At 40.7% G+C, this 12,274-nt stretch overlaps 1 protein-coding gene across 1 annotated transcript in view; it reads right to left on the bottom strand.

Annotated features, from left to right (window-relative positions):
• afg3l2 (AFG3-like AAA ATPase 2) overlaps positions 1-12,274 on the bottom strand; it is a 74,673-nt gene that overhangs the window by 23,578 nt on the left and 38,821 nt on the right. The window contains exons 10-12 of the mRNA XM_080194679.1: positions 9,832-9,985; positions 5,838-5,945; positions 2,650-2,775 (exon numbers count right to left, since the gene is read on the bottom strand). Of these exons, the coding sequence (XP_080050805.1) occupies positions 2,650-2,775; positions 5,838-5,945; positions 9,832-9,985 (388 nt within the window). The remainder of the gene's footprint in view (positions 1-2,649; positions 2,776-5,837; positions 5,946-9,831; positions 9,986-12,274) is intronic.

Consider the following 12,274-nt stretch of genomic DNA (forward strand, 5'->3'; position numbering starts at 1 on the left):
ACTTTGTCACTGTGACAAAGGACAGTGTCAATACCCTTAACCACACTATCCCCAATTACCACTACGTTCCTTTTCACCTTCTCTTTGCATACTTGACTTCACTGATCAGAACACTGAATACAGGAGTTGGGACATCTTGTGAAGTTGTACAAGATCAACTTGGAATAAGGCCACATTGGAATACTGTATGCAATTCTGGTCACCCTATTACAGAAAAGATATTATTAAACTTGAAAGAGTGCAGAAAAGATTTACTAGGATGTTGCCAGGCCTTAATGGCTTGAGTTACAAGGAGAGGCTGGATATATTGGGACTTTTTTCTTTGGGGAGTAGAAGGCTAAGAGATGATCTTATAGAGATCTATAAAATAATGAGGGGCACAGATCAGCTAGATAGTCAATATCTTTTCCCAAAGGTAGGGAGTCAAAAACTAGAGGGTGTAGGTTTAAGGTGAGAGGGGCAATTTTTTCACACAGACGGTGGTGAATGTCTGGAATAAGCTGCCAGAGGTAGTAGTAGAGGCGGGTACAATTTTATTTTTTAAAAAGTTTTTTGACAATTACATAGGCAAGATGGGAATAGAGGGATATGGGCCAAACAAGGACAATTGGGATTAGATTAGTGGTTTAAAAAAAGGGCAGCATGGACAAGTTGGGCCGAAGGGCCTACTTTCACGCTGTAAACCTTTATGACTCTATAACTCAAAGCCCGAAGACTGCCTGGATCTTGCTGCATGCAGACACAAACTGTTCCATTATCTGAGAAATTGTGAATGGAGATAAACACAGTGCAATCACCATCCCTGCTCTAATCTCATCAAGAAAGGAGGGTAATTGATGAAGCAGCTGAAAATGGTTCAGCCTGAGCACTACCCTGAGGAAAACTAACCTGAGAAAGTCCTGCAGTGATGACCTAGGATTGAGCTCCTACAACAGCGATCATTTTCTTTTGCATTAGGTATGACTCCAACTATATTAAAGAGTGTTCTCCAGATCCCCACTGACTTCAGTTTTACTACTGACTACATCTCTGAAGTATTTCATTAAGAATTGTTTTGGAATATTCAGAAGTTGTAAAGAGAGCAACATCAAGACAACTGTGATCATTTGTACTTCTAATGATCCACACATAGGTCATCTATGTGTGGATCCACAAGAGATGGGTGAGATCCTAAATGAATATTTCTCATCAGTATTTATCGTTGAGAAAAGCATGGATGTTAGGAAATTGGGGAAATAAATAGATGTCTTAAGGAGTGTACATATTAAAGAGGCGGTGGTGCTGGAAGTCCTAAAGTGCATCAAAGCAGATAACTCCCCAGGATTTGATGAAGTGTATCCCAGGACATTGTAGGAGGCTAGGGAGGAAATCGTGGGTCCCCTAGCCAAGATACTTGAATCATCGATAGTCACGGGTGAGGTGTCTGAAGATTGAAGAGTGGCAAATGTTGTGCCTTTGTTTAAAAAGGGCTGCAGGGAAAAACCTGGGAACTACAGTCCTCAGTGAGATGACACTAAGGTTGGTTTCATCCTTCATAACATTGAGTACAGGAATTGGAATGTCTTGTTGAAGTTGTACAAGACATTGGTAAGGCTACACTTGGAATACTGTGTGCAATTCTGGTCACGGTAATATAGAAAGGATATTATTAAACTAGAAAGAGTGCAGAAAAATTCACTAGGATGCTATGGGACTTGATGGATTGAGTTATAAGGAGAGGCTGGATAGACTGGGACTTTTTTCTCTGGAGTGTAGGAGCTGAGGGGTGATCTTATAGAGGTCTATAAAATAATGAGGGACACAGATCAGCTAACATAGTCAATAACTTTTCCCAAAGGTAGGGGAGTCTAAAACTAGAGGACATAGGTTTAAGGTGAGAGAGGAGAGATACAAAAGTGTCCAGAGGGGCAATTTTTTCGCAGAGGGTGGTGAGTGTCTGGAACAAGCTGCTAGAGGTAGTAGTAGAGGCGGGTCCAATTTTGTCTTTTAAAAAGCATTTAGATAGTTACATGGGTACAATGGGTATAGAGGGATATGGGCCAAATGCGGGCAATTGGTGTTTTTAAAAAAAGGACAGCATGGACAAGTTGGACCAAAGAATCTGTCTCCATGCTGTAAACCTCTATGACTCTATGGAGACAGTGAACCAACTTGAATAAGGCTTTGGAATTCAAGTCATTGGTGTGGATTAGAAACCACAAGGATCCCAACACCAAACCTCACAGCTCTATTCAGCATTTCCTCGTACCCTGACAATTAATACCCAACATTTTATAGTGTCCAATCAATTCATAACAAATCTGTGAATTCACAGTGCTTTAGTAACTAGTAAGCTTTCATGTGAAACTCTGTCAAAAAGCTTTTGGACATCTCAGTTCAACGTTGCTTAGCTTTCCACAGACCATTTAGAATGCCAGTTCCTCGAACTGAAAGGTAAAGGCTATTACAAACAATGCACCCTACAGCATTCTTGTGATTTTCCAATCTTGGAGGGGAGATCTAAAATTTATGATAAAAGATGGATAAACAGACCAGAGAAAATAAAAAGTTGCAACCATATATTTTGAACATGCAACGTTAATAAGAAGAAATTATTTCAGAATTATCCACACTGCATTTCAGTCTCCTGATGTAATTATTAACACTTACCTGTAAACCCAGGAGTCAAAGCAGCTAGCTTCCTTGCCAAAGCTTCCTCTTTGATAGAAGATTCCAATTTTAAGGGTTTGAGGTGAACTTTAAAAATTGAAGCTCTTCCTTTAATGTCAGGTGGCCCTTTATGAGGAACAATAAAACTGCGCAATTAGTGCTGCAGGAATTTTATAAGAAAAGGTTGCATCAACATAATCTATCTGCAGGCAGTTTGCTCCACGTTTGAGTTCACTTGGAAATGCACAACAGCAAGCTCGCGTGACATGTCCCCCTGCTCATAGGAACATAGGAATTAGGAGCAGAGGTAGGCAAATTCAGTCCTTCGAGCCTGCTCTGCCATTCAGATCATGGCCAATGTCTCCCTGGTCACAAATCCACCTCCCCACCTGTTCCCCATACCTCCCTTTCTCTTTTTTTAAAAGTTGGAATATGTATCTCCCACTTGAAATCATTAAATGATTCAAACTCCACTGTGCTATGGGGCAGCGAGTTCCACAAATTCACCACTCTCTGCGAGAAGTAGTTCTTCCTCATTTAAGTTTTAAATCTACAGCCTTGTAACCTGTACCTGTGAACTCTTGTTCGCCCATGGCGAGAAGCTTGATTTGCTACACATCCTCTTCCTAATGAGATCAAAAGAAATAATATATGCAAAGCACAGCATTTTGCCCCATTCTTAAAATTGCTTTTGAAAGAGAGTTAAAATGGCTGTGATACAAAACACAGGAGAGCACAGACCCAACCTAAAAATTGGAATTAATATAAACAATGTCAGCTTGCTAAGGTTGCATCAAATCAAGAGCTTCTCTCGGGATTTCTTTCAAAATGCAAGCATCAGACAGTTAACAATAAATTGCTAGGACCAGTCTTTGTTCATTTATTTTTTAAAATCCCACATTCATTTGAAACTTCCATACTCTTTCCTCAGTACAGCTTTGAAGCCAGGGACAATTTTGTCAGCACTCCACCTTAAGTGACCATTCTTCCTCTGAGAGCTTGGAAAGATGAGAGGTCCACTAGTATCTTTTACCAAACATGATCATACCTTCATCTGTACTCGTGCATCGCCCAGTGTTGATCAGTACATGATCAGAAAACCAGGGGGGAGAATCGGAAATATTGGGCAGGACAAGTCTGAATCGCTTCCGGGTTGGGAGCCCCAATGCAGAGGCACCTTCAGGCTGCTCTTTCCGGAAGGTGATCAATAAAGAGTCCGTCTTCCAGGCTCTCTGAGTAGTATAGAGGGAAGTTAGGATGACAGCCATTTTGTCAAAGGAGTAATTTCTTCTCTAAAGGAACAATGACATCTACAGGGAAGTTCACCAGTACCCGAGAAGGCTGCTCCCTTGATCACCTAATGCACCTTAAGTCCAGTTGAGGGAGCTGAAGGATTTCAGTGAGGTGAACAAGAACAGGACAAATGCAATTTAAATTGGGTGGCATAGTGGCAGTGGTTAGCACTGCTGCCTCACAGCCCCAGGGACCCAGGTTCAATTCCAGTCTTGCGTCACTGTCTGTGTGGAGTTTGCATATTCTCCCCATGTTTCCTCTGTTGCTTGGGTTCCTCCCACAGTCCAAAGGTCTGCAGGTTAGGTTGGCTGGCCATGCTAAACTGATCCTAGTGTCAGCGGAATTAGCACAGTAAATGTGTGGGGTTACGGAAATAGGGCTTGGGTGGGATTGTGGTCAGTGCAAACTTGATGGGCCAAATGGCCTCCTTCTGCACTGTAGGATTCTACAATCCTATGAAAGAGAATGGGATTGTCCAATCAAGCAACTTCCTACAGATTCTGCTGCAAGAATTAAATCAAGTGCTGACATCATCAATTCCAATCTCTCTTGCTGGCAACACAAAGCGAGATGGAAATGTAAATCTGAGGAAAGCATGGAGAGGATGCAAAGAAATACAAAATAAAAGCAAAGTGCTTGGAAAACTCAATGGGTTGGCAGCATGTGCGGAGAGAGAAGCAGAGTTATCACTCTTGCCTTTGGTTCCATTACATCTTTGGCTCCACTTCCTCTGCACTCCACTTTTCAACAGCATTAGACCCATCACATTTCTACCTCTCTTCAGTTCTGAGGAAGCGTTGATTGGACCTAAAATGTTAACTCTGTTTCTCTCTCCACAGATACTGTCAGACCAGAATTTTTCCAGTACTTTGTTTTTTTCATTTCACATTACCAGCATCTGCTGTATTTTACTTGAATTTGTGCAAAGAAATATAGACAGATTAAGTAAATGGGCAACAAGATGACAGATTTAGAATAGGAGGAATAAGAATAGAAAAGCAATTTTTTCTTTAAAGAAATGAACATTGATCTTAGAAATTTGGTTGTGCTCACACAAAGTCTGCATCTAGGTACAGCAAGCAATTAGGAATGCAACCGGTATTTTGGCTTTTATTGCAAGGGGGCTGGAGTAGAGTAGTCTCGCTACAATTGTACAAGGCTTTGATGAGAATTATATCAGCCATAACCGAATGGTGAAGCAGACTCGATGAGCCGAATAGCCCAATTCTGCTCCTATATCTTATGGTCTCATGGGGCTACATCGGGAATGCTGTGTGCAGTTTAGATTAAGGAAAGATATACTTGCACTGAAAGCAGTACAACAAAGGTTCACTAAATTTGTCTCAGTGACACGGGCTTGTCCAATGATGAAAGGCTGAGTAAATTGAATCTATATTCTCTGGAGCTTAGAAGAATGACAGGTGATTTCATTGAAACCTAGAAGATTTGAAAGGATTTGACAATGCAGACACCGAGAGCTTGTTTCTGCCAACTGGGACATCTAAAAGAGGGAACATAATCTCAGGATAAGGGATGATCATTAGGACTGAAATAAGCAGAAATTTATTCACACAAAGGATTGTGAATCTTTGGAATTCTCCACTGCAGTAGGTTGTAGATGTTCTACCATTGAATATATTTAAGGTTGGGATTGACAGATTTTTGGTGTCTTGAGATATGAGAAGGAGGCAAGAAAGTGGAGTTGATGGGAAGATCAGATACGATCCTTCTAAATGACTGTGTAGGCTCAATCGGCCGTATGGTTTAGTCTGGCTCTTATACCTTGTGCTCTCATGTTTTACTCTTCTCTACAAACGTCTTTGCATAAAGATGATACTGTTCCATCAGCTTCAGCTTGCCTGAAAATAAAGCAGATGTACTCTGTTCAGACCTACCGATGAAAATCTGTCTGTCAAATCGACCTGGCCTCATCAGTGCAGGGTCCAGGATATCTGGGCGGTTTGTGCCTGCCAAAACCACCACGTTGGTTGCAGTGTTGAATCCTGCCAAAAACAATTGCAGTCAACACAAGGATTTCATTAAAACAACAACATCAATGTCTCAAGGTCAGCAACGTTTTTTTTCCCTATACTCTAATCAGGAACATACAGTTGAACACAACAGGAAAGAAGCAGGAAAACACTCGAGCCAATTTCTGTAGCTCAGTCTGTTTTAAGCTTCACTTCCATACTTGTCTAATTCCTTTTGATGAGCAAATGGTGGATTGTTTCAGATTAACTTAGGCTGTGTAACTTTGAGCGCCGAATATCAAGTGCACATTCTTCTCTAAATTTACAGATTTTCTAAAGAAACGTAATATCAAAATATTTGTAAATTTTGCAGCACGCAACTGCCTTTGCTCCAGACTGTTTAAAATACAATCGTATTTCACAGAAGTTCAGACTTTCTTGCTTTTGAAAGGTAGCCAAGTCCCTTTGGTACACCAACTTTATTCTGAATTTTTTTAAAGCTTATTTATTAATCATAAGTAAGGCTTACATTAACACTACAATTAAGTTACTGTGAAATTCCCCTAGTCGTCAGACTCTGGCACCTGTTTTGGGTCAATCCACCTAACCAGCACGTCTTTTAGACTGGGAGGAAACCGGAGCTCCCAGAGGAAACCCACGCAGAGAGGGGAGAACGTGCAAACTCCACACAGGCAGTGACTCAAGCTGGGAATCGAACCAGGATCCCTGTTGTTATGAGGCAGCAGTGCTAACTACTGTGCCACCCATCTTGATGTTTGGCGTTTTCTGTGATGGCATAAGCTCAAGGAGAAGGTACGTACTGAAACAATCATTTGTTCTGAAATTTTTTCTATTTATGATGTGGAGATACCAGCGTTGGACTGCAGTGGGCACAGTAAGAAGTTTCACAACACCAGGTTAAAGTCCAACAGGTTTATTTGGAATCACAAGCTTTTGGAGCGCTGCTTCTTCATCAGGTGAGTCACCTAATGAAGGAGCAGCACTCTGAAAGCTCATGGATTCCAAATAAACCTGTTAGACTTTAATCTGTTGTGAGACTTCTTACTCTTTTTATTTAAGTACGGTGCACTCACTCCAAGCAATAATACTTCCTAATACACTGCAAGTAAGTAGATAATACTGGAGTTTTAATTGGCTGTTGAAAAGCAATGCCAATAACTAGCTGATAGGAGCCCGTGCAGTGTCATCTTAGACTTTAAAAAGTACGACATACAAACAACAAAATGAAAATGTTATGATCGACACCATTCCTCAATTGAGAAAGCAGCCAGGACTCGGTTATTAGTGGCTTATAGGTCTCAGGGAGAGAGATGTCAATCTCCATACAATCTTCACTTCATCTGTCTGGAAAGAGCTGAGAAACGTAACTTTGCCCCAGCCCCAGAAAGATTGGGAACACAAACCGTACGGACAAAATAAAAACACAGAAATGAAAATGATTCCCATAGACAATTTCACTTGTGATGGGGTAGGGGGGCTAAAACTAGAGGCCACAGATATAAGATCATCACGAATAAATTTGATTAGTAATTCATGAACAAAGAACAAAAACAGCCCGGGAAACAGGCCCTTCGGCCCAACGAGCCCACGCCGCCATGAAGAACTTCTTTACACAGAGATTGGTTAGATTGTGAAACCTGCTATCAGATGAGAGTAATTGAGGTGACAAACAGTTTAAGAGGGAGTTAGATCAACATGAGGGAGAAAGATGGTGTACTATATTCGACAAGTGATTGAGTTAGTAACTGGTTCAGCACATCACTGGGTGCATATAAAGTGGAAACCTTTCCATGATTGGTGGGCATCACAGGGGCTGGGGTGCATGATTATCTCTCAGAACCACATTCTCATTTAAAGTTTTTAAGTTTATTTGCTAACTTTCCTAAGGCTTTATCCTTAGTTGCAGAATCCTTTAAGGGGCTTTCACACCCACACCCACACAGCACACCCCACCATTCAAATCTGTTCTGTATTTATTGGTTGTTCTGTTTTACTAAAAATAAAGGGCAGACAAAGGAATGACAGCATAGTGGTAATATCACAAGCCTGGTAATCCTGAGGCCCAGCCTTATTATCTGAGGAAATGCCTTCAAATCCCACCATAACAGCTGGTTAAATGAAAATAAAAGAGGAAACATTGAGTAAGTGAAATTAATAAATCCAAGAGTATGTAGGGGAAACAGGTGATGATCTGGGACTGGTGAAGTGCGAGTTGGAGTAAACACCAACCACTGGACTTTTACAAAAGAAACAGAAGTATATGCTGATACAATAAGATAAAGTACATGGGGCTTGGGGAGAGAAGGAAGCTGATGTACAGCATGGACCAATTAAATCAAATGGCCTATTTCTGTGCTGTAAATTTTGTATAATCCCTATTATTCTACCATTGGATATTTCCGTCGGTGGGGGTGTCCAGGTTCAGGGGTCACTGTCTGAGGATACAGGGTAGACCATTTAGGACAGAGATGAGGAGACATTGCTTCACCCAAAGTGTGGTGAGCCTGTGGAATTCATTACCACAGGAAGTAGTTGATGCCAAAACATTGAATGTATTCAAGAGGTGGCTGGATATAGCACTTGGGGCGAATGGGATCAAAGGTTATGGGGAGAAAGCAGGATTAAGCTATTGAGTTGGATGATCAGCCATGATCGTAATGAATAGTGAAGCAGGCTCGAATGGCTTGCTCCTATCTTCTATGTTTATGCCAATGCATTCAAGAAAGGGCCTAGTTCTCAGACAGAAGGTTTTAAACTGCTATCTAAATACTGCACTCAAAGCATTTGTAAAAATTACCCAAGCGAGAAGGCTGTTCTCCTTTTTCTGTCTTTCTTGGCAAAAATAAAGAATGCTAAAACAGGGAAGACAGAGGAGAATGTGGCTGTAAACACTGTGGGCCCAATGCTTTGACAGGAAATAGTATGATATAATTGTTCCTGCAGTTCCTCAATCTGAACCATAGCAAAAAACAGGAACCAAGCAGAGGCACAATGGTCTCAACAGGAATGGAGGGAGAACTATAGCTTGTTGGGGAGGTGTCAGGTCATACAATTCCACATGTGAAGACTTCCTGCATCTGCAGTGGAACAGTAGGTAGGGAGTCGAGTGTACACCACCTTGTGGTCAAACAAAGTAGTCCTCTGAGTGGTTGTGATAACGTAAAAGGGGCCAGGGGAAACCCAACTTACCTAGTATTACCTTATCCTGAGCAATAATCCTTTTACTGAAAATAACAAAGTGGGGAAAGAAAGAAACTAACAAACAATATCATTTTCCATCCAGCCATAGCTATGCACTGTCACTGAAGTTAATAAAAATAAGAAAATCTCAGTGTGAAAATGCTGAGGTACAGTTACAGAAACTGCTACCAACAGCATGCATCATGTTGAAATTTAAATAACACGTGTTCTTGTCTCTATATAACACCTTTACATGAATAATCTGCACTAACATGACTTTAGTGGACCATCGTGGTTTCCTTCCAAAATGCTAGATGTTCCTATTTTAAGTAATCTGTTACAAATAGAAGATAATTATTTTTAGTAGGGACAATTACTGCAGCTAACCAAACATTTAATATACATTAAATATAATATACAAATAAACATTCCAGAATTCTCCAACACTGTACCATGATGTGATTACTTAACATATTATATATTTGCCCCTCAACTGAGATACAATCAGAAAACATGCACCGAGGGTGGGAGAAAGAATGGAGTTGGATTCAGATCAAATTGCTCATCTGCTAGTAATCAATTCAAAGTATGCAAATCTCAACTCAAACTTACAATCATTTATCAGACATGAAATGTCACACATGCACCCCAACCACACCCACATGACCCACACACACAATCCCCCTCAAAACACACACGACGCACACCTTCTACTTACCATCCATTTCTACCAGGAGCTGATTCAGAGTGTTCTCCTGTTCACTCTGCCCACCAAAATTACCTCGACCCCTTTTCCTTCCAACTGCATCAATTTCATCAATGAAAAGGATACAAGGAGCATTTTTCCGAGCCATCACAAACAGGTCTCGCACCTAAAAGAGGAGATGGGTGCATGGTATCAATTTACTGAAATCAAGCTGGATTATTTTCAGCAAATCACAGGAAGGAAAAAGAAAGAAAGGCTTGCATTTTTGTAGTTTTCCACAACCTCAAATTGTCCTGAAGTACTTTATAGTCAATCAATTAGGTCCAGCATAGAACCATAAAAATACAGCACAGAAAATGCATATATTTTTACAGGATGAAATGGGGATCTAACTGGAAGCCCATGTCAGCAGGCACAAGAAAAAGAGAGATGAATGAATGGGTTTGGTGTAAGTTAGAATATGGGCAACAGGGTTTTTGATGAGCTCAGGTTTTTGCAGGGTGGAAAATGGGAGAGATTGGAATGACGAAGTTTACAGATAACAAAAGAATAAAAGAGAGCTTCACAACAGATGAACTGAGGAAGGGACAATCAAGTCATCTAAAAATCACAAACCCTGCACTCTACCTAAAGTTTGCAAAACTTGTACTCTCCTTTGTCTTACTAATTTTGTCGAACAGGTGAAGAGAAATAGTGAAAAGCATATTTCAGTGTTCAATTGTATTTCACACAAGTTGAGACTGTAAAGTCTGAATTTAGCAACCTCCTCAGCTTTAGGTAAAAAATAATTCAAGCTAGGTGGTAGAAAACAGCGTGTAGGGATATAGGGAATATGTATTCTGATTAGGAGGGCACTTCTCAGGGATCAGTACTCGAGCTGCAGCTTTTCACCACACAAAATAGTTAATTGGATGAAGAAATAGAGTTCCAATCCAAGTTTGCAAGTGGCATTAAAATAGAAGGCATAATTGGTGTAGAGAACAGGAAATTATTAAGCAACAGATTAAGTGAGGGCAGCACATAGAGATCACTGTGACGAAGTGCGAAGTATCCATTTTGGATCCAAGAAAGAAAATTAGAATATTTTATGAATGATAAGAAATGAGAAAGTGTTTCAGAGGAAAGGAATTTGGAATCCCATATAGTGAAATCACTAAAAGGTTGTGTGCGTTCAAAAAGCAATAAAAAGTTCATGGAATGTTGGGCTTTTACTCAAGACAGCTGGAATACAAAAGGGAAGGAAGTTACGTTTCAGAACCCAGCTGAACTAGTGCTTCACGGTCAAGGTAGTAGGCTTACACTAACACTGCAATGAAGTTACTGTGAAAATCCCCTAGTTACCACATTCTGGAGCCTGTTTGGGTACAAAGGGAGGATTTAGCATGGCCAATGCACCTAACCAGCACACCTTTTGGACCATGGGAGGAAACTGGAGCACCCGGAGGAAACCCACACTGATCAGGCTCAGATTATTCGCCAAGCAGAAAAGTTAGTAAAAGTATCAATGGATCAGCAGCAGGAAAGTTTCAACTAGGGGATGTGTAGAGTGAAAATGGATACAGTCCAAAAATGTTGATTTGCCATGCTAAATGGATGGCATGGTGGCAGTGGTTCGCACTGCTGCATCACAGAGCGAGAACATGCCGACTCTGTACAGACAGTAACCCAAGCCGGAATCAAATCTGGGTCCCTGGTGCTGTGAAGCAGCAGTACTAATCACTGTGTAACCCTGCACCTGAGGAAGGACACACTGGCCTTCTGCAGAGTCAAATGCAAACTTATCAAGCATCATACCATCCTCAAACAGTTAAATTAAAAGGACAGGACTGCATAAACCTGATGTGCATTACCTTTAGTTTATTAGGGAATGGGGAATCCAATCAAGATGTTTAAAATTCTACAAGTATTCAACAGGGGAATTCTTATTGTGAGGAATTCAGAACAAAGGGACACAATTTTAAAATTTGCGCTGGGCCATTTCGGAATGAAATCAAGAATCAGTTGTCCAACCAAGGGTAGTGGCAACCTGAAATTCTCTTCCTGAAAGACTGTGGATGCTGGATCAATTGATATTTTCACGAGTAAACTTAATAGCCTTTTGTTAGAATAAAGGTACACCAGGATATGGAATGAAGGGAATAGATTTGGAATACACAAACAGATTGATTAGTAAAGCAGAGTCTTGGGCTGAATGGCTTAGTCCTGTTTTATGTTCAGAAACCGATACTGGTCAAGCTGTAACAACAACAGAAAATGCTGTAAAATCCCAGGAGCTCTGACAGTGTCTGTGGAGACAGAATAGAGCGAATGTTTTGAGTCTGGATGACCTTTTGTCAGAGCTGAGTCAAGCTGTGATGCAAAACTCAATTAATATTGTTTAAGGGAGCACATCTACTATCCTATTGGTTTCTTTCTCTCACTACAATTACATTCATATTTGGGTCTATTTGTGATA

The sequence above is a fragment of the Carcharhinus amblyrhynchos genome, chromosome 8 (assembly GCF_965287045.1).
Source record: "Carcharhinus amblyrhynchos chromosome 8, sCarAmb.v2.hapA, whole genome shotgun sequence".
Lineage (NCBI taxonomy): Eukaryota > Metazoa > Chordata > Chondrichthyes > Carcharhiniformes > Carcharhinidae > Carcharhinus > Carcharhinus amblyrhynchos.